The sequence below is a fragment of the Hippocampus bargibanti genome, linkage group LG13 (genome assembly GCF_051943395.1).
Source record: "Hippocampus bargibanti isolate YZ-2025 linkage group LG13, ASM5194339v1, whole genome shotgun sequence".
NCBI lineage: Eukaryota > Metazoa > Chordata > Actinopteri > Syngnathiformes > Syngnathidae > Hippocampus > Hippocampus bargibanti.
In genome coordinates, this window is record NC_142746.1 from 21,604,268 (window position 1) to 21,631,224 (window position 26,957).

At 39.2% G+C, this 26,957-nt stretch overlaps 1 protein-coding gene and 1 long non-coding RNA gene across 2 annotated transcripts in view; one reads left to right on the forward strand and one right to left on the reverse strand.

Moving 5' to 3' along the window:
• Positions 1 to 3,153: 3,153 nt before the first annotated feature.
• LOC148889714 (G protein-coupled receptor 26-like) lies at positions 3,154 to 8,689 on the reverse strand. Its single transcript, XM_089012023.1, has 3 exons — positions 7,847 to 8,689; positions 6,728 to 6,841; positions 3,154 to 4,226 (listed from the first exon to the last, which is right to left on the reverse strand). Exons 1-3 carry the CDS (start codon positions 8,527 to 8,529, stop codon positions 3,935 to 3,937), a joined length of 1,089 nt encoding a protein of 362 aa, XP_088868149.1. The 5' UTR covers positions 8,530 to 8,689; the 3' UTR covers positions 3,154 to 3,934.
• Positions 8,690 to 12,858: 4,169 nt separating this feature from the next.
• Positions 12,859 to 26,957, forward strand: part of LOC148889715 (uncharacterized) — a 79,439-nt gene continuing 65,340 nt past the window's right edge. Inside the window, exons 1-2 of the long non-coding RNA XR_016116869.1 lie at positions 12,859 to 12,927; positions 21,381 to 21,557. This is a non-coding gene — a long non-coding RNA (uncharacterized LOC148889715). The remainder of the gene's footprint in view (positions 12,928 to 21,380; positions 21,558 to 26,957) is intronic.

Genomic DNA, 26,957 nt, shown 5'->3' on the forward strand with positions numbered 1-26,957 from the left:
CTACATAGTTAAGATACACACTGGCAATTTTTTTTTCTGATGCAGAGGTTTACATTGTAGCGCTAACTACCGCTAACTGCCTTTAGCATCAGTGGTTGATGTCAGCATTTTCCATACGTCCCATCCCTACGAACAAGCATCGTTTTTCCCTAAATTCTGTGTGGCCCTTAGAGGATTTAAAAATCTGTCTTTCTTAAAGTTGTGATCCTCCTCGGTTATCATTTGTCCGATCGCTATCAGGGTGTTGTTTTTTTTTTACCCCAATTCCTAACACCTATTTTTTGTTTTTATTTTTTTATCTCACATGGCTTTTTTTGACAGAATCGTAATGGAAAAGGTGGCTATCAAGTCAGATTGCATGTCACACTGCCTCGTTTTGATTTGCGGCAAAGACGACAGGCTGCCTTATAGACTTATTTACACCAGGCCAAAGATGGCGGCGGGCGGGGGGTTACATCCTTTGATTTGATGTCAGAATGAGTGGGAGGTCTGCATGCGATGTCTTTTTAATGAGGGCGGGGGGACATCTTTGTGAATCCTGCGTCTTGTGCCAGCCGTTCCTTCAGGCGTGCTAACTGCATGACAAGCGGCGGCGTTTCTAAGAACACTCGCAAGAGGGAGGAATTAAGTGGGGACGAAGGGGGGCATATCATAGAGTTACAAGAAAACGTCTTGCAACAAACACTCTTGAATGATTTGTACATCAAAAATATTTATTAAAAATGTATCAAGAAATGTGTTGCCGGGTGGATATATCATTTCAAAAAGGGGAAAAGGGATTGGGTAGACAAGCAAATCAAACTCAATCACACTATCTGTCTATCGATTTAGCTAGCTAGCTAGATAGCTAAATGTACTATCTATCGATCTAGTTATCTAGCTATCTGTCTATCTAGCGATCTAGCTAGGTATCTATCTAGCTAACTATGTATTTTGCTATCTGTATGTATCAAGCAAGATAGATTAATGTCATAACTAGCTATCTAGCTAGCTCTATCACTATCGCTTTCTCTATCACTATCTCTATCGCTATCTCTATTGCTATCTCTATCGTTAACTCTGTCGCTATCTCTATCTCTGTCGCTATTGCTATCTCTATGGCTATCTCTATCGCTATCTCAGTCGCTATCTCTATTGCTATCGCTATCTCTGTCGCTATCTCTGTCACGATGTATCTCTATCTCTATCGTTAAGTCTGTCACTATCTCTGTCGCTATCGCTATCTCTATGCTATCTCTATCGCTAATCTCTATCGCTAACTCTGTCGCTATCTCTGTCGCTATCTCTGTCACTATGTATCTCAATCTATCTCTATGCTATCTCTATCGCTAATCTCGATCGCTAACTCTGTCGCTATCTCTGTCGCTATCTCTATTGCTATCTCAGTCGCTATCTCTATTGCTATCGCTATCTCTGTCGCTATCTCTGTCACTATGTATCTCAATCTATCTCTATGCTATCTCTATCGCTAATCTCTATCGCTAACTCTGTCGCTATCTCTGTCACTATTGCTATCTCTATCTCTATTGCTATCTCTGTCGCTATCACTGTCACTATGTATCTCAATCTATCTCTATGCTATCTCTATCGCTAATCTCTATCGCTAACTCTGTCGCTATCTCTGTCGCTATCTCTGTCACTATTGCTATCTCTATCGCTATCTCTGTCGCTATCTCCCTCGCTATCTATTGCTATCTCTATTGCGATCTCTCTATTTAATTTTTGTATATTTATTTGTTTACAATATCATCTTGTATTTACTTTTTTCTATTTATTAATTTGGGGGTAAGAGTGCACTTATTACTTATGTGAGTAACTGTCAGAGACACAAGTGCATTTGAATTTGAATTCAGACCATTTTATAGAGATATTTTTCATCTGGGGGCAAATGAATGCTTGCGGGGAACTCCCTCCACCTCTAGAAAAGTTGGAGTGCCAGAAGCAAGAAACAAGTCGAGCATTCCACGACAAAAATAGACATTGTGTCCTGATTCTTGTTATTATGAGCAGTGATGCCTGTTTCCTGGGAGAGAGGGGGTATAATGGGGTTGGGGGGCCGGGGGGATACGGCATTGGGAATACGGTGACATTAGACATTCCCACGATTTGCCGTTATCGCAAATGATACGGTGCAGTTATGTGTGTGTGTGTGTTTGTATGACTAGTTTTGTGAGGACCACTAATGTTTTATACCATACGTAGTGAGGACATTTTTGACAAGTGAGGACCTCACATATTTTTCATTCTAAAGGTGTCATGATCTGGTTGGCGACCAACGGGGGGCGCTGTCGGCCCCGCCTGCACCTGCACAGGTGCAGGTCGTCCCGATCAGATTGGCGACCAGCGGGTAGCGACGTCAGCCCTGCCTGCAGCCTCGCAGGTGCTGGTCGTTTAATCACTGACACTTAAAAGGACACCCGGCACGACCATCCGGTGTCGGTTCATTGTTTGCTGCTTGTTTGCTGCATGCGTTGTGTATGTGTTTGTTTAACCTTGGCGGACTTTTACTTTTGGTCTTCTTTTGCTACTTTGTATTTTTTCCATTCAGATGATTTTGATGTTTTACATTTTGTTCCTGCTGACTTTATTTTAAGACAATTTGTCAAACAATCTCCTAATCACTCCTGCCTGCTTTTTGGGATCCGCACCCGCCATCACCACCTCGCAAACCGTGACACTCACCCACAGAGAAACTTATCCTATGACTGTAAAGAGACCTTGAAAATTTTGAAAGGTGCTTATAAATGAAATGTATTATTATTATAATGTCATCATGTTGAAATATCAGCATGACTTCATTTTCAAGAGAAGTAGAAGTTCATCGGGGATAATGACGAGTGGTGTAGAATCTCTTATTGTTTTTTTTCCTCTTCTTTTCACACCCTGCAATCATGAACATTTTTAACTGGTCGGCTTATTAAAAGTCTTTGTCTTGCTGCCACATCAGCAGAGGCAGTGGGTGGGAACCACTGTTCATTAGTTCTTTTCTTTCATCATCAACGTGGGGCACTCAAGGTGTTATTCGTGCACTTTGGTGTCGTGAACATTATCGTCAAGGACAAAAAGGGAACATTTCCCTACTCAAAAAATATCTACCAATGGGGTTTTTTTTGGTGGCGGGGGGGGGGGGGCAATGAAGGTCCCAAACGGAGCTCCTGCAATAGTTAATGGCAGTGTTTTGATTTTAATCACCATATTTTCTGTAATATAAAACGCACCTTCCATGGATTACATATTTAAGCCTTTTCCATACATAAGGTGCACCGCATTATAAAAGGCAACTTCAATGAATGACATGTTTTAGCGAATACACTGAATATCACTATTAAATACACAGATAGAAAGCTAGCTAGCTAGCTAGTAGATCGCTAATAGATAACCAAAACCGATAGCTAGCTTGACGGAACTCGGTCGTAAGTCGGCTGTTATCTGTATTATTTTTTCGGATGAAAGAAAAGAATCTAAGGTTTGTTACGCTAAATTGAATGTTTACGTAGTCCTAAAACACAATATTCTGTGGCTCCAAATGACAATGACAAAAACCCTGGCACTGGAGTGGACACATTTTTTGCACATCGTCTGGCAATGAATGAGTCCCCCGGATAAAAGCTGCAACCAATGGTGTCACATTTACAAATTAGCAAAAAGATGCTAATGCTAATTTGATGCTACAAAAAAAAATATTATGCTTTTTCACATCATCTGGCAGTGAATGAGTTAAAACGGTTCATGACCCCCGTTTGAAAGCTAGCGCTACAAACCTGACAACGAGCTACGCTAACGGTAGCGTCTTTTTTTGTCATTTGTTTGCTGTCCAAGTACTTCTGTATTCCAGCAACATGGAGTTTCACTGATGACTCAAAATGGTGGTTTGTCTCAAAACGGGTAAAATGGCCACCACAGCAAACTATTTCTAGCAAAGGGAGCCTCCGCTTCACTCGCCAAGAGATGATTTGCTATCAGGCGCTTGGCCGTGATCATTAGTCGCGTTGGCGCTGAGCTGGTCATCTCGATCCCTCCTGGCGTTGCCTTTCAAAACGGCGGAAAAGGATTCCCGCTGGCTCCTTCCGAGGATCTTACGAGCCAATAGGCTGCAGGTTTTCCTGTACTGGTGACGGAGCAGCGAATAGACGAAAGGGTCGCTGGCCGCTTTGCCGTACACCAAACATTTGGATAGCGCCCCCCAGTGAGCGTTGATGTGCTCTGGGGAGAAGAGCTCGACCAATCTGTCACGAAAGAGAAATTAAATTTGATTAAAATGTGATAAAAAAAAAAATGAATAGTCGCCAATTGATGGTAAATTATACATTTTTTTTTGTCACAATTAATCAAACGGACAAATATTTTGACCATTTAGACCACAGGTGTCCAAGTCAAGGCCCGGCGGCCAAATCTGGCTCGTTATGTCATTTTATTCAGCCCGCGAAAGCAAGTCAAGCATGTTAAATGTCATGATGAACCAACATTTCTAATTGTCGTATCGCAACCATAAAAACAGTCATTATTTTTTACTTTGAAATGACTAAATTGACCTCAAACTACATAATCCGAAACATAATTGCCAACTTCCTTGTCATTTTACAGCACTGGTGACAATGTGAAGGCCCGGGGGTCAAATCTGGTCCCCAACATCATTTCATTCGGCCCGCGAAAGCAAATCAAGCATGTCGAGTGCCATGATGCTCGCTAAAGTCCGAACCAAAATTTCAAATTGTGCCAATTAATCCACAATAACTGTGAAAATGACTAAATTGACCTCAAACTAGATATTCCGAAACATAATTGCCAACTTCCTCGTCATTTTACAGAACCGGTGTCAAAGTGAAGGCCTGCGGGCCAAATCTGGCCCACCACATCATTTTATTCGGCCCGCGAAAGCAAATCAAGCATGTTAAGTGCCATGATGCTTGCTAAAGTCCAAACGAAAATATCAAATTGGACCATGTGAACCACAATAACAGTCATTATTATTAATTATTATTTATTAATGTATTGCCCTCTATGTATATGTCACAAGTCAAAGTCAGCTTTATTGTCAAATATGCTAATATGCATGACATGCAGCACAGATGAAATTATTGTCCTCTGGGACCCAGCATGCAAGGCACTTATAATGACTTTAACGAACATAATAAACACGAAAACGCCAATTTATCTAATATTATTAATTATTATAATGTATATGTAATATGTATTTGTCATATGTAATATAAGCAAGCAAATAAAATCAAGTACAGAGAGCAAAAAAAAATCAATTGAAGTAGCATAACCGCGTATCGATATAGAATGTTGATATTTCCAACAATGCCAGGAATTTAATTAGAGTGGAAAAGGCTCCCCGTGGCGAACATTCCGTTGAAATGTCACCACAACGTCTCCAAATGTCAAGCCGCCGATTGCGTTCAAGCCAAACCGAACAGGAAAATGCATTGTTTGCTCGCTAATCTGTCGCCTTAATTACATCGACGCGGCTATTTCCATCCCAATCCGACATCTTTCAACATGTTTCCGGTGCCAAAGTGCCAGGGTTTTTGTCACTCGAATTCCAGTGCCCAGAAAATACTCAGGTTTAGGACGACATAAATATTCAATCCAGCGTAAGAAACTTTAGACTTTTTTTCTCTCATCAGAAAAAAATAGTTAATTCCTAAATGACATGGGTGTGGAGTTATCTCAGCTTGAAATGGGAGTGGTTGTACAAAATACAATACAATACAGACATATTGATTTATAAACAGCTGAAGCTGGAACAAAGCGCTAACATGGACAAAAGACAAATGCTACCCGCTGGTGGAAGGGAAAATCATGGGCAGAGGTCTGACCAGCGCTTTATCGGCACATCCCACCCCCGCAAAAAAAATAAAAATAAAAATAACCCGAACAAATTCGGGAATGGTGCTCCATGTCATGCTTTTCAAGAAATAAATTGGGGAATGGCAGTGAATTGCATAAATATAATAGTAATAATAATACATTTCATTTATAAAAAAATACACTGCACAAGAGGGTCATATAGTCCTTTTGTGATTGTGCAACACCTCTAATTTAGATTTGATGTACAGTGAGACCTCAACTTACGAACTTAAAAGGTTCCCAGACAGAGTGTGTAAGGTGAAAAGTGTGTATCTCAAAAAAAAAATTCCAATAGGAAACCATTAAAATGGGAATAATCCGTTCCCGGGTTTCCCTAAAATATGCTTTTCAACTAAATAAGCCTTAAAACTACACACAACATACCTTATTCTATGTATAATAAATGTGCTTTTGTATTGTAATGAAAGAAATACACTGCATTGTATCATAAAGTCACTTTATTTACATTTGTGATGGTCATTTATGGCTTGATGGAATGGCGTTGGAGGTCGAAGGACAAAGGGAATTGCTGTTTGGAAAGAGAGGCGCATTACATGAGGACTGTAATTAAAGAAATAAACTGTGCTGGAAAATAAAGTTTTATTTACCTTTTTGATGGTTGTTGATGGCTTATGGAAGGAGAGTCACCTTCCATAAGGACTGTTAGTAACTTAACCTCTGGTGGCGTCTGTGGTGCTGTTCGGTCGTGTGCTTCCGCCGAAGATCACTCCGCCAGCCGTGGTGGGTGTGTATTATGAAAATAGTGCTTATTATAAGGTTTAATTTTCATAAATTTGATGTTTGTAAGACGAAAAGTTTGTAAGTTGAGGTGTTTGTAAGTTGAGGTCTCACTGTATTTATGTGTGAATTTTACCTGGTGATGACGTACGGAGTGAAACAAAGCACAAAAGTCCCGATGAACGTGCTGATCTTGTTGGTGGACCGTCGCCTCCTTTGCTTTTGCTCGTCCAGGCACTTCTGGCGAACGCTGCGGAGGGAATTTGGGGTGATGAAGCAAAGCATGATGGGAAAATGTCAACGGGTGACATCAGGTATCCGAAAGGCTGTAGAGAAATATGCATTTTGAAGTATTTTCTTTGGCGTGTATATATATATATATATATATATATATATATATATATATATATATATATATATATATATATATATATATATATATATATATATATATATGTAAGACAAAAGCTATTAAAAATATATATCATACAAAATTAATATATACAAAATAAAAAGTAATTTTAATCAACAAAAAATATACAGATACATATACATATACATATACACACATGTATATGTTGGTATATGTATGCATATGTATGTGTATTTATATGTATTAAAAACATTTTAAAATAATATATAAAAAAAAATATATATCATAAAAATATTTAAAAAATAATCTACAACAAAAAATATTTAATAATTCTAATCAACAAAAAACATTAATGTAACAACAATATACATATATAAAATTAAAAATAAAACATTCTACAATAAATACATCCATAAATGGAAATGTTATAAATAAATAAATAAAGACATAAATAAATACATTTTAATCAACAAAAAACAATAATTTAACAATCAAGTACATATATAAAAGTAAAAATAAAACATTCTAGAATAAATACATAATTAAATGGAAATGGTATAAATAAATGTGTGTGTGTAAAATTAAATATTGGTCAAAAAAAATTACACAATAAATAAACAAATAATACATAAATAAATAGAAGAAAAAAATATCTACAAATAAATAATACTAAAAATTATACAATTAATGAATAAGTAAATCCATACATGACCGCATGTTTTGACTTAGTTTAGGTGCATAGTCACGTTTCGTTTGGAATATGAAGGTATCTTTTCAAAGTATTTGACTTTCAAAGTACAATTTTGCTTCCTATGAATGACTTATGACCTTTCCCCTCCTTCGCGCCAAAAGAGAGGAAGTAAGAAGTCCCGCAATATTCACCTGGGATGAATATCGACGAGCAGCAGCAACGTCTGCATGGTGATCACGTCGATGCGCTTGCAGTGGAACCTCGCCACCCGCAACACCTTCAAGTAAGTCACGCACATGGCCGCCAACGCCAACAGGAAGCTGAACCCGTGCAGGGCCACGGTGAACAGCGAGAACTGCAGCGCGCCCCCCTTGACCCCGGCCCCTCTCAGCGTGCACGACGCGTACAGCTGATGGTAGCCCAGCCACGAGCGCCAAGAAGCCACGGCGGAGAAGCACAGCGAGTGCGCCCAAGCGTACCCCACCGCCGCCGCCGCGTCCCGGCGCCTCACCCTGGAGCGGTAACTAAGCGGGAAGACCACCGCCACCCAGCGATCGATACTGAGCGCCGCCATGGTCAGCATGGAGTTGGCGGTGAGGAAAGTATCCAGGAAGCCCGCCGTCTGACACACGGCGCCCCCTACGCGTTGCCGCCCGGCCGCCGCCAGGAGCCCCGTTAGGGTGAGGGGCATGTTGGAGACGCTTTGCAACAGGTTGCACAAGGTCAAGTTGAGGATGAAGACGGCGGGGGCTTCCTTGCGGATCTCGGCGTTGTGCGCCAAGCAGATCAAGACCAGAAGGTTGGATAGCAGCGACACCGCCATGATCGCTAGTAGAAAGGCGGCGCACGCCGCGTCCGCGTCCGCGCCGCGCATGGTGCCCCCCTACCGCCTCCTCCTCAGGGGGGGGGGGGGGGTTAACCCAACCTCGCCGTGGGAGGACTCCACGGTCTCATGGTCCCCAAGAATGTGCTTCCCAACTGGCTCATGCGCAAAGACGCAACATTTGCATCGACGCAAAAAGCAAAAAAAAAAAAAAAAAGATGGGTGATGGAGGGGGGGGGGGGGTGTAGTCCAAGCTATCTCTTCCTGAGAGTGACCGAGTGTGTCATCTCACTCGACGGCGCATCACAGAACTGAGTAGCCCCCCCCCCTCTCCCCTATCCCCCCCTCCTCCCATTGCGTTTAAAAATAGACCCATTCGGCATGGGAAAAATAGCAAAGGCGCGATGGCGTGGCTGCGTTGTGATGTCACGCAAAACATCACCCGATCGCCGACGCAAAATGGATGGATGGATGGATGGATGGATGGATGGATGGATGGATGGATGGATGGATGGATGGATGGATGGAGGGATCCATCTGATGTGCTTGAGAGAAGTTTGAACTTACACCTCAAATGAATCACTTGATGTTTCCTTTGGCGAGACTCCCAAATTATTGTATTATAATATTTTTTTTGCAATATTGTCTTGAGTTGAAGAAAACTTCAGAGACACCCCATATTTAGTTAGTTATTTACTTGTTTACTTATGGAGTGTATTTATGTATTTATTTATTTGTTTATTTACTTATGGAGTGATTTATTTATTTATTTTTGTTTATTTGTGTATTTATTTATCCTTTTGTTTATTTATTACAATTTTTATCCATTTATTTATTGTTTATGTTTATTTGTGTATTTATTTATCGATCTATTTATCCATGGGTTTATTTATTACAATTTTATTTATTTATTTGTTTATTTATTTATTTATTAGTTAGTGTTTTATTTATTTATTTATTTATTTATTTATGTATTTATTTAGTGGTTTGTTTTTTGTTTATTTGTTCACTTATTTATCTATTGATCCATTTGTTTATTGACTACATTATATATTTATGTATTCGTTTATTTACTTATGGAGTGATTTTTTTTTGTTTTTTGTGTATTTATTTATCCTTTTGTTTATTCATTACAATTTTTATCCATTTATTTATTAATTGTTTATGTTTATTTGTGTATTTATTTATCGATCTATTTATCCATGTGTTGATTTATTACAATTTTATGTATTTATTTGTTAGTGTATTTTTTTGTGTATTCATTTATTTATTTATTTAAAAATAAATAATAATACATTTTATTTCAAGCGCCTTTCAAAACACCCAAGGACACTTTACAATAAAAACAATAAAACAAAGCACATAACAATAAAACCATAAGTAAAATGGTAACATTAGTGGTTAGTTTTTTGTTCATTTGTTTACTTATGTATCTATTGATCCATTTGTTTATTGACTGTATTTTTAATTTTTTTAATGTATTTATTTATTTACTCATGGAGTGATTTTTTTGTTTGTTTATTTGTGTATTTATTTATCTATCTATCTATCTATTTATACATGTTTATTTATTACAATTTTATTTATTTATTTATTTATTTATTTATTTACTTATGGAGTGATTTTTTTTTTGTTTGTTTATTTGTGTATTTATTTATTTATCTATCTATTTATACATGTTTGTTTATTACAATTTTATTTATTTATTTATTTATTTATCTATTTATTTATGTATTCATTTATTCATTCATTAATGTATTTATTTATTTATATAATGTTTTTATTTTTTTTTTACTTATTTATTCATTCATGTATTTGTCCTTTATTATTCAGATAAAATGCTTTAAATAGCCTACACACACACACACACACACACACACACGAAAAAAAGATTAGCATCCTAGTTCTTCCTAAAATGAGGCTGACCCTCACAGGACCAAGTGGCAAATGCGGGTTACCAAATATGCTTGGTCGCACCATAAAAGCTTGAAAAGCTTCTTCCACTTGAGCTCAAAGCGCACTTTTCATCTAAGCGTGACCGAAACCATTCGTGTTGTCTGTAATCCGCCTTCTGTGTCACTTCCGATCCATCACAGATGTCTTCATCCGCGCCGTTGGTGGCGCAGCCTTTGGCACCAGCACTGCAGTACTGTACTAGTTTTCTCGTTGAAGATGTTGAGGGGGGGGGGGGGGGGGGGGGTATGCTACATTTTCACCAGCGCGAGACGTAAAGCCATCGTGATGTGTTGTGTGGGTGTGCAACACCCGAGAACACGTGGCCATGGCGACCAACTTGTCCCTATTTCTCCCGACTGTACTGTTTTTATCATCGTCAGCAATCATATTGCACCCAATGTGACGTCTTTTTCTCGCCCGCGGAAAACACAACATGCAAAGTAGAAATTGCCATTGCTTTTTTTGCGTGGTGTATAAAAAGCCTGAATTGAGAACAATGGGTGGTAAAATGCGGATATTTGCAAAGTCATACCCTCGGGATCCTGGTCACCACCTCGTACAGCACCTTCCTTTAGGCGCTATACTGACACAAGCAAATGAGTTATATGTTTCTACATGGTTTTCCAATAAATCTGAATGTGATTAATCGTAATGTTTTGTTTTTAGCTACCTATTAGCCATCTATCTGACTAGCTATATAGCTGGCTAGCTATTCGCTATATATCAGTCAGCTTTGTATGTATTTGAGTTACTTCCGGGTTGAGTGAACGCTGGCGCTTGTGGCTTCCGCTGCTCAACCCAGCTATCTGGCTATCTAGCTAGCCATCTAGCTAGCTAGCTATGTGCTATCTAGCTAGCTACCAAGCTAGATATCTATTTGCTATCTATTATCTGTCTAGCTGGCTATATATTAGCTATCTATCTGTCTGACTAGCTACCGAGCTGGGTAGCTATTAGCTATATATCAGCTAGCTTTCTATGTATTTGAGTTACATCCGGTTTGAGTGAACGCTGGCGCGTGTGGCTGCCTCTGCTCAACCTAGCTATCTAGCTAGCTAGCTAGCTATCTATTTGCTACCTAGATAGCTACTGAGCTAGCTATCTATTTTCTATCTATTATCTGTCTAGCTGGCTATATGTTAGTTATCTAGCTGGCTAGCTATTAGCTATATATCAGCTAGCTTTCTATGTATTTGAGTTACTTCCTGGTTGAGTGAACGCTGGAATTCGAGTGAAAATGACAAAAACCCTGGCACTATAGTGGACATATTTTTGCAAGTCATCTGGCATTGAATGAGTTAATATTTCAACTCTTCACTCTCCCAAAAAATGGTGTTGTCATCCAGAGCATCGGCCTCAAAATTGAAGATGTATGTCTTCCATTTTTTTTTTTTACAGACAACCGTATCTCCATGATGCGAAGCCTGACTGAACATGCTCATTATGCTAGCCAAATAGCATCTTCTTGTTTAATCAGAATCCTTCAATGAGAACCGATTAGTCTCATTTAGCACTGTCACGTAAATCTACGGTTCCATTTTTGGTTCTGATTAGTTTCAGGGTTGAAATTAAAAAAGCTGTTTTTTTTTTTTTTTAATTGAATGAAATTTCACAGTGTCCACTTGCGAGGATAAAAGTAATCAGTCCCTTCATTTTAACGACATTGTCACATACTTCAAGCTGTCTCGACAGCTATTCGTTATGCCCTTTTGACAAATTGGAAATGGAATCGTTTTAATGAATCCTGCAAATACTTAAAAAAAAAAGACCTTTACACAGTGAAGGAACAGACATGGCGCTAGCATGGAGTGGACACATAGGTGGACAACAATTCACAAATTACTCTTGAGTGGCATTTACCAAATCTTAGATTATTTGTTTTAAATCTTGTTATAAATAAATATATAGCCAAATTTTTGTGCTCATACACATAAATTTAACAATACATGTTGGTTTCGCTACATCGCGATTTTTCGTCTATCGCGAATGGTCCAGGTCCGCATTAAACCGCGAGAAACGAGGGATTGCTGCACACGGTGTTATGTGCCTTGGAGACGCACCAGTTGCCGATTTCATTTGTTACGGCTACAAATATACTCCACCAATGAAAAAAAAACGTTTTAAAACAACGTCAAATATGTATAGGTTGGTCCTTTGCGTAACTTGCAAAACTTGACCGTTTTGTCATACCCATATTTTGTTGTGTTTTATTTAAATTACTCAGGCTGGAACTTCTGTATTTAACAATGTTTGTATGTTTTGTACACTATCCAGTATATATAACTTAACTGCAACATAAAGAAATACACAAATAAAGGGTCGCTTTATTGTGTGTTTGGGAACAGGAAATAATTATGTTGTTTTCAGAAGCATTGGTTTCCACGATGTGACGTCACACGTCTCTAATGACAGTCTGCTGTTGGTCGCTAGCTTTAGCATCGAGCTAATCGAAGGAAACAAAAGTTCTCCAAACGTCAAACTAACGTCACACTGGTGAGAAATGTTTCACTTCTAACGTTCTGTATGGTCATGTTGTCATTGACGGACATAAAATTCCGGAAAATGTCCAAATTGACATGTTTTGAAGTTCGTTATGAAAAGCGCAACGCACATAACAAGACTAGTTTTCGCATTAATTTAGTTTTTATCATCATCAAAGTATATTTTAAGATGCATGTAATTAATGTGCTGGAAAAAAACGTTGTTTTTAAGAAAAAAATGCCATTTCCGATTGCCATTATATTGTGATTATTGTTCCCCTTTGTAGCTCATCATTTTATGTCATCTCCCATATTTGACAGATAATATCCCAAAATGTCCGCCATTATGTCCCATTATTTCTCATTTTGTCCTGTAGAGTCTTATTTGTGCCACAGTGTACTAAAATACCCACAGTTATGTTGCACGCTGCTCAATTTTGTTCCATCATGCTCCATGTTGTCCCTAATTTGTCCCTTATGTCCATTGTGTGCTATACTGTCCTATAATGTCTGCTACTGTTTGACATTCTGTCCCAAATTGCATCTCATCAAGTCCTATGTGTCACATACTGTTTTTTTATGTTCTTTTCTCTGACATTTTTTTCCCTCTTCATGTCCCCTAAAGTCCATTTTGTCCATATTGTCCCATAATTGTCATATTTTCAACTGAAATGTATTTACGGAGCACTTTAAAACGTTTCTTGGCGTATTTAGACGTCACGGGGAATAAAAGAATTCAAATGAGGTTTAAAAATGGGAACAATTCTCATTTGATTTATTATACATACACATTTAAAGGACAACCGACACCTGCAGACAAGTTGTGTCCATAATTTGTAACATCGCTTCAAATGACTTCTACTGAGCGCATTTTACAAAGATTCCACCGCATATAGCTAGTCTTGTTTTCGAGTTGGTGACGATGCCCGAAGTGACGTAACGGAGGGAACGCCTGTGACTGAGAAAGCCACACATAATGCATTTTGGGTATTTTTTTTTAAATCTGAAAACACTGTGTTGATGGCGAAATTAGAAGGAAAACTACATAAATAACGCGATGGTGAATCGTTGTGTGTCGCAGCCAATTGTGGTAACACGCATAAAGAAGGTTTAAGTTAACACAAATTCCTAGCGGACAAATCAGCCCATTTCCAACGGCTTTCTATCTTTTTGAATTATTCCGGGTTGATTGAACGCTGGCGGTTGTGGCTGCCGCTACTCACCCACAGAAAAACTGATCCAGTGACTGTAAAGTGACCTTCATAGTTTTGAAAGGCGCTTAGAAATGAAATGGATTATTATTATTATTATTATTATTATTATTATTATTATTATTATTATTATTATTATTACTTGAACTTCACAGATGGAATCCTGGAACGACTTGAGTGTAATGCTTGTTAGCGGCTCAGGATTTTGTCTCCCCCTAGCGGCCACAAACGTGTAGGGTGGCTTGGGTGTTGCACCCACGCCCCCTTCCGACCCTCCCCCAATGTTTCTATGGTCAAGTCCAGTTTCAAGCGGTCACTCGTGTTGTGCTGCAGGAGCTGTCAGCACACATTAGCGCTACCGCATCATTCAAGTCGTGCCCGGGACCGCCGCAAGCTGTGAAATGAACATCTGCCCCGCCTCCAGGCCACAACAAAGATGTCAGTCAACATTGTTGGTCAGGGAGTACCCTCCACCCTTAAAGGACAACCGACACCATTTTTTTGTTTCATAACTGACATCAGAAAAACGTTGTATAGCATCTAAAATACCCAACACATGCAGGCTGATATTTTTAGTCAAATGCAAAACACCAATAAAAATGACTTGGTGTCCCAAAACGGCCACAAAATGAGCTCGGAACTGGGCAGATTCAGAAAGTCCCGCCCCCTTGTTCGTGACGTCACTCACAGGATCCTCCTTCACAAACCGCTTGCTCCCGAATCAAAACAACGGCTTCAGAGAGTTGAGATTCGGAGAAGATGCTTTCTTGTTTACTCATCCAGTTATGAATATGATTCAAATAGTTCTGAAGAGGAAAGCATACATGTTTGCAATCGATTAAAGAAGTCCTTCCGTATCAATTGGAGCTGTCTGGACTCCAATGTAGCGCCCAGAAAATGCACAAGATGGCGCACATGCACCGTTGAAAATGGGCTGATTTGTCCGCTGGGAATTTGTGTCAACTTACACCTTCTTTATGCGTGTTACCGCAATTGGCTTTGGGAATTGAAAATATGACATGGAGCGCCATTCCTGAATTTGTTCGGGTTTTGTTTTTTCATGCTTGGGTGCAAACAAAGCGCTGGCCATGTCCTCTGCCATTGTTTTTTTTTCTATTCTACAAAGGGGCGGGATTTCCATTTTTTTTCCATGTTAGAACTTTGTTCCAGCTTCAGCTGTTGTTAAAGCACTATATAAACTAATACAGACCCTCCCCTACTTACGAGTTAGTTACAACCAACGGGACATATGAACATTTTTGTAGTAACATGTAGTATTCTCACCAGTTGTACTTATCTTTATAGAACATATATTTTATTAAATGTTTATTTTTCACTACAAACCAATACAGGTTACTTATACAAACCTTAAACATATTCATATAAGCCTCAAATACACATTCCATACCAAATATAGCACTGAAGCAACTTACAAACGAATTCAACTTACGAACGACCGTTCGGAATGTACAGTATCTCGTTCGTAAGTTGGGGAGCGTATGTATGTACGTATGTATTGAATTGTATTTTGACGGCCACCCTCATTTCAAGCTCCTATAACTCCAGACCCACATGATTTAGGAATTAACTATTTTTGTCTGATGAAAAAAGAAAGTCTAAGGTTTCTGACGCTGTATTGAATCTTTATGTCGTCTTAAAACTCAATATTTTGTGGGTCCTGGAATTTGAGTGACAATGACAAAAACCCTGGCACTGGAGTAGACACATTTTTGCACATTGTCTGGCAGTGAATGAGTTGATGTTGAGCTCTCTTCGACAAGTAAAGTTGTCAAAGTCCCCCCCAAAAAGTGCCGAGCGGTCCCCCCTGATGGCGGCCCCGGTTCACTTCTTATCTACTTCTGAGGGTTGAGGTCAAGTATCCCAAAGAAACACCAAAGTCGGTTTGTTTATTTGGATTGGCGGCTAATCGGCTTAGTGGCCAAAGCACCTTCCGAAAACAAGCAACGACCTTTGATGAAACTTAAAAGCGGTTCAGTGTTGTTACGGCAACAACAACAAAGGAAGTCAAATGTTAAAAGTGAGAAAGAAAAGAAAAAAATTGACATTTGTGACGAAATTTGAGATATTTTCGGTCCCGTTTATATCGCGTTTTAACAATACAATACAATAGAATACATATTGATTTATATAGTGCTTTAACAATACAATGCATATTGATTTATATAGCACTTTCACAATACAATACACTATATGTTCATTTATAGTGCGCTTTAACAATACAATACAATACAATACAATACAATACAATACAATACAATACAATACATATTGATTTATATAGCGTTTTAACAATACAATACAATACAATACAATACAATACATATTGATTTACAGTATACAGCTCTTTTACAATACAATACAATACATATTGATTGACATAGCACTTTAAGAATACAATACATAGTGACTTATATAGCGGTTAACAATACAATACAATGCAATGCAATACAATACAATACATATTGATTTATATAGCGCTATATAGCGCCACAGTGAAGTGGGGGCTTAACTAGTTAGAAAATTTGAGCTACATGTTAATTTGCCGTCCAAGAAAAGACATCTGACACATTGACTTTGTCTTCACCTGAGGATATAACAAACACGTGTGACTTTAAATGCAACACGACGAGCGTTGAAAGCCTCCGTAGTCTACTTTAAAGTGTTTCGGTTGATTTCCTAGCGACGCAGAGTCAGACCGGGTCAGCGCCAAATCTGCTTTAGCCGTGATTTGTTGCAAAGAAGTCAAGTGGGGGGCAAGCACCCGGTCCAGCTGACCTTTATTTTTTAACGTCAACACAAAACAGATCGCAGCAAGCTAAGTGAAGCATAGCGGCTAACGCATTCAAATCTTCTCCCTCGTCGTCTGTTTGTGGCGCTTTTCAAATCCGGGCGGCCGGTTGGTATAAAAGGAGCCTTGTGTGCCACTTCACGCTCCATGGCCAATTGACTTCTTACCCCCGTTAATCAAATGCCCCCTTTCCCTCCTCATCTGTAATCTGTCAGGGGCAGTCAAAGGCACGGGATTATCCTCGTGTTTCTGAAGGTGTTCCTTTCCCGCCAATACAGGTGGTCCACTAACACCCCCGGCCGTTTTCAATGTGCACCCTCTGTATCTTATAAAATAACACGAACAAATACAAGTATTATGTGACCCCCCATTCAAATCAGATTAAAGAGATGGAAAAGGCAATCAATCTGAAATTGCCTTGTGCGGATTTTGAGCAGGAAGTTGGATTGGTTACATTTCGCAATTGTGAATCGAATTGCACTTAAGAAGACCTTTGTCAAATTAGATGAAGCTGTTTGAAGGCCGGAAGAGTGAAAGTTTGCTTGTCGTTCTCGCTTCTGCCCGCAGAGGGCGCCACAACGCTTCGAAATATACACTGGTTGAATTGTGAATTGGGATTTCTCTTTGTGTTATATATTGGATATGTGTGTGTGTGTGTGTGTGTGTATAAGAGTATATACTGTACATGTGTATGTATGTATGTGTATAAATGTATATGTGTATGTGTGTACATGTATATATATATATATATATGTGTGTGTGTGTATGCATATGTGTACATCTATATATATATATGTGTGTGTTTATGTGTCAATGTGTGTCTAGAGTATGTGTATATGTGTATGTATATGTGTGTATATATATATATATATATGTGTGTGTGTAGAAGTGTGTGTGTATATATATATATATATATATATATATATATATATATATATATATATATATATATATATATATATATATATTCCAAAATTGGGCACGCTTTCACTTGCTCCCATCATTCCGCCGTGTTGACGTGATAATGTTGAGGTTAATCTGTTGGCCCATCCGGATGCCTCCAGGGGGGAGGGGCGGGGGGGTCACCTTATTAGAGGAAATAAGACGACGCTTTGGCCGCTTTGGCTCGCCGCGCATTCCTTTGTGTCTTATGCATAAGAGACCATCCATGAGAGCAGCAACAGCCTTCATTCAGCACATGCCCGGACAGAACGCGACCCTGGACAAAAAGACCCCTTGTGCACGACTGGACAGCAAAGCAATTTTGATACGTTACCTTGAAAACACAACGTGACCACCGTCGACGATGGACGCTCTGGACTTGTTTGCCTCAAAGTCGTTGAAGAAGAACCCGATGACTCGATTGTCCTCCCATTGCAGGCCAGAGGTTGAGAAGATGGCGACCTGTTGAAAACGACTAATAACACGTTATTCAAGTCAGTTTTTTAGGGGGAGGAGCTTGCCAAGGAAAGACTTGACTGTACGTTTAGATGAAAGGCTTTAATTGGAAATGATAAACTGCTGACAGAGGGCGTCCGTCAGCCGGCAAAGCCCGTCCGTCCGTCTGTCCCCAAGTGCCACCGCCACGATATCCAAAGCGAGATTGGAAGATAGAAGCTGCTGTCAGCGCTCTTCATGAAACTCTGCAAAAAATTAACTCCTGAAATTAAGCTCATGTTTATTAACTCATTCACTGCCATTCACAAATGTATTCAGGAATTGAATACAGGTAACGTCAGACTTACAATCGGGTTCGTTTCCGACCAAACGGTCATAAGTCAAAATGGTTGTAAGTCGAAATCCATTCAAAATATTGATGTTACCGTCGGATGTCGGATGTTACCTGTATAGGATGTGGAGCGCCATTCCTGAATTTGTTCGGGTTTTGGTTTTTCTTGTTTTTTTGAGTTGATGACGATGAAGTGAGGTCACTGAGAAAGCGACACACGATGCATTTTGGGTACTTTTTTTCATCTGAAATTGAATCACTGTGTGTCGCAGCCAATTGCGGTAACAGACATCAAGAAGTTTACAGAAGTTAATTCCCAGTGGACAAATCAGCCCATTTCCAACGGAGCTTGTACGCCATCTTGTGCATTTATCTGGGCACTACATTGGAGTCCAGGCGGCTTGAATTGATATGGAAAAACTTCTTTTAATCGATTGCAAACATTTATGCTTTCTTCTTCAGAACTATTTAAATCATACTCATAACTGGATGAGTAACAAGAAAGCATCTTCTCCGAATTTGAACTCTCTGAAGCCATTGTTTCGATTCTGGAGCAAGGCAGTTTGTGTGGGAGTATCCTGGTGTGACATCATGAACAAGGGGGCGGGACTTTCTGAATCCTTCCCAGTTCCGAGCTCATTTTGTGGCAGTTTTGGGAAACTTTATTGGTGTTTTGCATTTGACTAAAAATATCAGCCTGCGTGTTTTGGGTATTTTCGATGCTATAAAACGTTTTTCTGATGTCAATTAGGAAACAAAAAAATGGTGTCAGTTGTCCTTTAAGACTGTCATAAAAAGACCCCCCCCCCACCACCTCCATCCGGGCTTATGATATCTCCACAAAAACGGATGTCAAGAGATTCCAGCTTTTAAATGGCAGCCACTCACCATCACAGGGCCACCATTTAATTATGACACACAGGAAATTATCCCGGCGACGGTAACAAAGTCCCTTCGGATGACAGCGATGGAAACCTGAGAACACCCCCCACGCACCAAAGTGAAGGCCGGGAGGGGGGGCGTGACATGGCGCCCGACAATCTGATTGGACTGTCAACCCCGGGTCATAATGAATATATTCATCAAATTCATAACTGAAAGGAAAATCTCAAGACCATCGGCGCAAAAGAGGTCCCCTCCCCCGGAGGTGAACAGTGGCTAAATTCATACGGCGGTCGCGTTCCCTTGTGGCTAATAATGCTGCTCTCAGTATAATACACTAAAAATGGGGGCTTGGAGGTAGGGGGGGGGGTTGTCTCCCTTGGAGGCCATGACAGATAAATTGCCTCCCCTCCTGGATAGACCCCAACACAATTTAAAGGATGAAAAGAAATATGTAGCAGCGCGCTGACAAGCGAAGCTTTGGCAAATGAATAGCCGCTATTGTTGAAACGTCAACATCACAGTATCCAACTCACCGCTTCCAAAAGTTTCACGTATTTCGAAGTATACCATCTTAACTCATTCACTGCCATTCCCGAATTTATTCAGGAATTGAAAATATGACGCTGAGCGACATTCCAGAATTCTGTTTTTTTTTTCACGCTTGGGTGCCGATAAAGCGCTCTCCATGGCCTCTGGCAATGTGTTTTTCTTTTCCACAAGTATCCAACATTTCCCTTTTTTTCATGTTAGCGCTTTGTTCCAGCTTCAGCTGTTGTTAAAGCGCTATATAAACCAATACAGACACTCCCCTACTTACGCACATTCAAGTTACAACCAACAGTACATATGAACATTTTCGTATTAACATACAGTAAAGTCTCGTTATATCGATATCGGATATATCGATAGTCCCAGTTATATCGATATTTTTTCGGACTCCCTTGAATATCGATATAACGAGACTTTACTGTATGTAGTATTATAATAATAATACATTTTATTTAAGCGCCTTTCAACGCTCTCAAGGACACTTTACAGTCACAGGCAAGCATAGGTACTATAATAAATAAAATACAACCACAAATAGAATACAATAAATAAAATACAATTATAAATAGAAACAAGAGAAAGAGCTACACAGAAAATGCGATTTTAAATAGTTGGCTTTTGAGATGGGATTTGAAGGTGGGAAGAGAATCCATGTTGCCAATGTTGGGAGGAAGTGAGTTCCAGAATTTGGGGGCAGAGCAGCTGAAAGCTCTGTCCACCATCGTGCTGAGACTGGGGGGGGGGGGGGGCACACAGAGGCGGAGGGAGGAAGAGGATCTGAGGGAACGAGAGGGAATATATGTATATGATTCTCTCCAGTTGTACATGTACCAATACGGGTTACTTATACAAACCTTAAACATAATTATATAAACCTTAAACATACTTATATAAGCCTTAAATACATATTCCATACAAAATGTCGCACTGAAGCAATTTACGAACGGCCGTGCGGAACGTACATTATCTCATTTGTAAATTGGGGAACGTCTGTATTTATGTGTGTATTGCATTGTATTTTGGACAGCTGCCCTCATTTCGAGCTATAACTCCAGATTCATATAATTTAGGAATTAACTGCTTGATGAAAGAAGAGAGTCTAAGGTTTCTAACGCTGCATTGAATGTTTATGTAGTCCTAAAATGCAAATATTCTGCGGGTTCTGGAATTCAAGTGATAATGACAAAAACCCTGGCACTGGAGTGGACATATTTTGAACATATGCTTGGCAGTGAATGCGTGAAGCAATCATTTTCATTTTCTTCCTTCTTTCCGCTGTTGAGCTTTGTGCTCAGAGTCACCGCCGGATTGACGTTGCGGCTCGTGACCCGGCGACCGGAGACCCTCGCCGTCGCCTCTGCAGGTGGAAGGAAAGGCCGCAACAGGCGGTGGCGGGGAAGACTTTTATCGGAAATTCCGTCCAGTACAAAACAGGAAGGAGAAGAAGTGGAATTGTAAAGGTAACTCAATCATCCACTCAAGTAGTCACAGGAGTATCGCTTTCTTTAAGCCGCGCTGAGCACGCCGCGAGATTAAGATGCGGATTAGCTAACTTTCACCTTGTCGACGACGCCAAATGTTTCGTTATATTTTTCATTTATTATTACTATGTTTTGCAAACAATAAATTCACATTGCCACCCGTCCTTGTCACCAATGTCATGTGCTTGGACACGAAAGGACAGAAAATAAATTAGGATGACTTTTCGGAGGGGGGGTCGGTTAAAGGTCACCTCCCCCCGATGCACAATCTTTCTTTTTCAAAGCGAAGCTATTGAGAGGGCACTTCCTCCTTCCCTGGAATCCAACCCTGTGGGCCAGACATGACCTTTGACTCTTGTACTTGACCTCCTACCCTGGACTTTGCAGAGGTCGAGACATGTTCAGACTGTGTTGCGCGGCTCCGCTTGACCGCTTTGGAACTGAGATCTGACTGAATCGCTAACTGGTGACACAAATACAAGATGGCGGTAATTTTGGCTTTCTTTGACATCCCAAGTATCTATTCTTCCATTAAAAAAAACCCAACACCAATCATTAAATTGAGCCTTTGATGGCAAAATAATATACAGTGATACCTTAGCTTACGAATTTAATTGTAGCCCAAAAATTAATTTCCCGTAGGAAACCATTAAAATGAGAATAATCCGTTCCCCGGTCCCCAAAAAACATAATTTTCTATGTTCTAATTTTCTAAGCTACACAAAATATACCTTATTTTATGTATAATAAATGTGCTGTGGTATTATAATGAAAGAAATAAACTGTACTGTACAATAAAGTGGTTTGACTGACCTTTGTGATCGTCGTTGATGTAGTTTTCTCTTGATGATATCCGAGTGAAGTTGCCGTGCTTTCTCAGTGATAACACAGTCCCCAAATCAACAGAAGTTTTTCAACCTCTTCTATTGCCTGAGACCGTTGCTTAGACAACACGTAGCAATGGTCGACTTAGCATACTGGTACTGGGATGCTAAGTCACACAAATGCACACCTTGTTTGGTGTTCTTCCGCCGAAAACTAGTCCGCCAGCCATTGTGGTGCTCTATGTGTTTCCCAAAAATTAGTTTGTATGCCAAGATTATATTCTCGCGAATTTAATGTTTGTAAGGCGAAAACCGTTCGTAAACTGAGGTATCACTGTATAAGTGCTTCCATTGGAAACCGAGGACTGTGGTTCTTTGCACTGATGGTTAATTCTTTAATGTGATTTCACACCACCGACACCACCGTAGAACTACAAACAAGTATAAAAATATAGCTATTGTTCACACATAAACATTTAAGCTTTACATTAATGAAATAAAATGTATGCAATAAAATCGTACAAACCACTTTGCCCGCTTTCCGTCCGAAATGGAAGTTTTAATCTTTGTCCTGTAACAGTACAGCGATAAAGCTTTTCTATTCAAACATACCAATAGCATTCACAGTATGTAATATTAGTCTATGATTCAGATATTTTTAGGCCATCAGAGAAGGCCTTGCAGGCCCTGACAGCCCACCACTGACTATATGTGATAGTGTTTATTCCAACACAGGACATTTTATTGCTTGAGTTTATTCAAAATATAACCGCCTATTAAATCGCGATATCAAGTTTAAAAAAAATATATATATGTAATGCGATTATTTTTCAAAATCACTCGACCTTGACCTGCATCATGTGTCAGCTGACAATGACTTTTTGTTTTCCACTCTCCGCTCATTCTCCCCGGAGAAACGTGGAAGTGGGCTGCACAGGTGCACATCGCCTCCATGTTACACACACCGTAGCCCCCCCCCCCCCCCACCCTTAAACACCACCCACTGCCATCCCATCCCTCCATGTGTGCTTTGGTGCACTCCAAAGTTCCATAAGGGCCAAGCAAAGCGTGTTTGTATTTCCTGATATTCCCCGAGGCCCCCCCCCTCTTTTTTTTCCAAACAAGTACAGCGATACCTTGGTTTACAAACCCCTTGGCTTACGAACTTTTCGGTTTACGAACGTTAAATTTATGAAAATTTTACCTTGGCATACAAACTTTTTTCGGGATACACACGGAGCTGCCACAATGAGTGATGTGTCATTTGCGAACGAGCCCGCTCTTCTTACAACAAAATGGCAGTTTTGACTTTTTTGTCCTCTATTCCCAGTCCCCAGTCTTCGATTAAAGCCACGTGATTGGTCAAGAACGCAACAGGGGGTTTAAACATTCAAGAGAGAGTCAGACAACAGAGAGAGTGAGAAAATGGATGGAAAACATTGAAATTTGGACTTGTTTCAAAATTGATAGTTCAAAGGCAGATTATAGACTGCAAGGTTAAAATATCCCATCAATCAGGCTCCACAAATAACTCACACAAGCCATCGGTACATTTGATGCAAAAAGCTATTAATCCAGCGAAACAGAACACAATTGATGAGGAACAAGGTAAAATTATCACAGAGAAAGCAACTACAAGGGATCATTCCTCAAGATGGTGAAAGAAGAAGGCTACGTTCCTCATCAAGTGTTTAATGCTGATGAAACCGCCCACTCCATTCCATCAAGTCATCAACGACCATCACAAAGGTAAATAAGATGACTTTATTATATAGTGCAGTTTATTTCTTTAATTATAATACCATAGCACATTTATTATACATGAAATAAGGTATATTTTGTGTGGTTTTAAGGCTTATTTAGTCAAAAATGATGTTTTATGGGGACCTGGGAACGGATTATTCTCATTTTAATGATTTCCTATGGGAAATGAATTTTTGGCATACACACTTTTCGCCTTACCCACTCTGTCTGGGAACCAATGAAGTCGGTAAGCCAAGGTATCACTGTATTCCATCCCTCCACTTTTCAGGTGGAAAAAAGTTTAGAATGAGGCTAAGTAGGGGGCAAGGCCACCCCCTCCCTCTCATTTCCCCTCACCTGTATCCCCCTCCCCTCCCCTCCTACCTCTTCATCTCTCCACGAAGCGTTTTGCCTCCGCGAGCACACACAAGGTGTCCATTCATGCCCCCCCCCCCCCCCACCCCTCCGTCCATCCGCCTCCTCCCAGCTGAGGCAATTCAATTCGAACCAGGAGCAAAAGGGGACCTTTAATCTAACAGAATGTAGCAGGCACCTGAACTACTTAACCGCTATGCTTGTTCAAGGGGGGGGTACCGAGGCTAAGGTAACTGACGGGCTGAACAAAAAATACGAACTTTATCCCCACCCCCCCTGGATAGGATGAGGACATTTCCTTTCTGTTGCCCCCCCCCCCCCCATACACACACACACAAAGGGCCCGGTGGGCACAAATGGGCCCGCTATCTGTGTCACCGGGAAGTGGAGAGCAATTTGTTTCTATTAAACAGGAGCATCCTCATTTTCACCGACTGATACCCCCCCACCCGACCCCGCCACCCTACTCCAACTCTGTGCCCGTATTGTGGGGTTCATCTTCAGTTCGTCTGCTTGCCCATGCTAACATGAGTCATTTGATGCGGGCGCATTGAGCGATATTGACGAGTCAAAATTGGATAAAAGCATCATTTTTAAAAAGCTAAATTCCATGAAATGCGGGCGCATCCGCCGGCGAAGATGGAAAGAAAGCGTGGACGGCGAGTGGAGAACACCCCGTGCTTTCTTTTCTGACACTAGTGGATTTTTCACAAGTCCAGCAGAGGGCAGGAATACAGTAAAGTTGATGGTTTTGATTTACAGTACACCGCATTCAACCTGCTGGACATTGTCTTTTTTTATATAAATAAAAATTCAGCTGGCATAATAATTACAATATATAATAAAATAATAATAATAATAATAATATATAATAATAGTAATAATGATGATGATGGTATTAATATTTCTACCAATAGTAATAATAATGATGATAATATTGATAATAATACTACTAATAAGACTAATAATACTAATAATAAATTAGTAATATGAATACAAATAATAATAATACTAATATTAGTACTACCACTACAAAAAAATAATAATAATAAAATAATAAAAATAATAATAATAAAAAAAATACTATTTCTTCTACCACTAGTACCACTACTACTACTACAAATAATAATAATAAAATAAATAAATAGAATACTAATATTACTACTACCACCACTAGTAGTAATAATAATAATAATAATAATAATAATAATATAAATAGAAATACAAATAATACTTAGAGTAATAATAATCAATATAACACCATTATTATTATTATTCTTAGGAAGAAGAATAACAATAATAAGTATAATAATAACAATATTCTTATTAATAATAATATAATAATATAAATACAAATACTACTACTACTACTACTACTATTAATAATAATAATAATAATAATAATAATAATAAAAGATAATAATAATAATAATATATTGATTATTATTATTATTATTATTATTGTTATGATGATGATGATTATTATTCTACAAATAAATACAAATAATTATCTTGTACCCTCCCCAAAACATCCACAGTAGTTTAATGGAACAAAAATTGTCCTTATGGGTGACTAAATATCAAAAATGAAACCAATTGTGCATCCTTATTTCATACTTAAATTAAATTTATTGTGCTGTTCCTTCTGATGTGCCCGGTCTGACCACAAGGTGGCAGTAAAACACAGACAAATGAAAAAGAAGTTTTATCACAAGCTTTCTTTAGTTAATGTGTGCAACCTGTACAGAAATAGTATATTAAAAGGTCAAACTATCATCTAATTTATTTATTAAAATAAATTAGACTATTAATTTATCACTAAATCTTTTTTTCTGTTTGTCAGAATTTTAATAGATATATATTTTAATGTATATCTATATATCGTTAGGAAAAAAATACATATATAAAAAACAGGATGGATTTATTCTGTATAATTTATTTATTGACCCATTAAAATATGAATATTTTAAAAAATATTCCTGCTGTGATGAAAGGTAATTTTGGGCAAATTATAAATGCTGTAATATAATGAAAGAATTATGTAGATTGGAATTGACAAGGGGCGAAAAAAAAATGTCCCAAAAGAAAAAACCCTTTCCTATCCTGGACTCCATGACTAAATTAGTATTTGGACACGTATGTTTCAATTCATTTACCTAATGAGCACCTAAATGGCTTGATGGCGCGTCACATCTTCACATTTTTCTCCTCAATCCCATTTTTGGAGCCCTCCCCCCCACCTCCCGCCTTTCTTTGTATTGATGTCCTGGGACCCCATCTGGGTCCTTTGGAGGCGTGAAATGCACAGTAATTATTAGTAATCATCACACACCATCAGAAACGGATCCTAGTGCTGTAATTACATGATAAATGTCTGCCTAACACATGCCCTCTATTTAGCAGCCCCCCGGAGACCGCCGATAATAGACAGCTAACA

Excerpts from the sequence above, each read along its gene's own strand:
- LOC148889714 (XM_089012023.1), bottom strand. The coding sequence starts at position 8,529 with ATGCGCGGCGCGGACGCGGACGCGGCGTGCGCCGCCTTTCTACTAGCG. Across the intron at positions 6,842-7,846 it reads CTCGTCGATATTCATCCCAG|CGTTCGCCAGAAGTGCCTGG; the intron begins GTGAATATTGCG and ends TTCCCTCCGCAG. Across the intron at positions 4,227-6,727 it reads ACTCCGTACGTCATCACCAG|ATTGGTCGAGCTCTTCTCCC; the intron begins GTAAAATTCACA and ends CTTTCGTGACAG.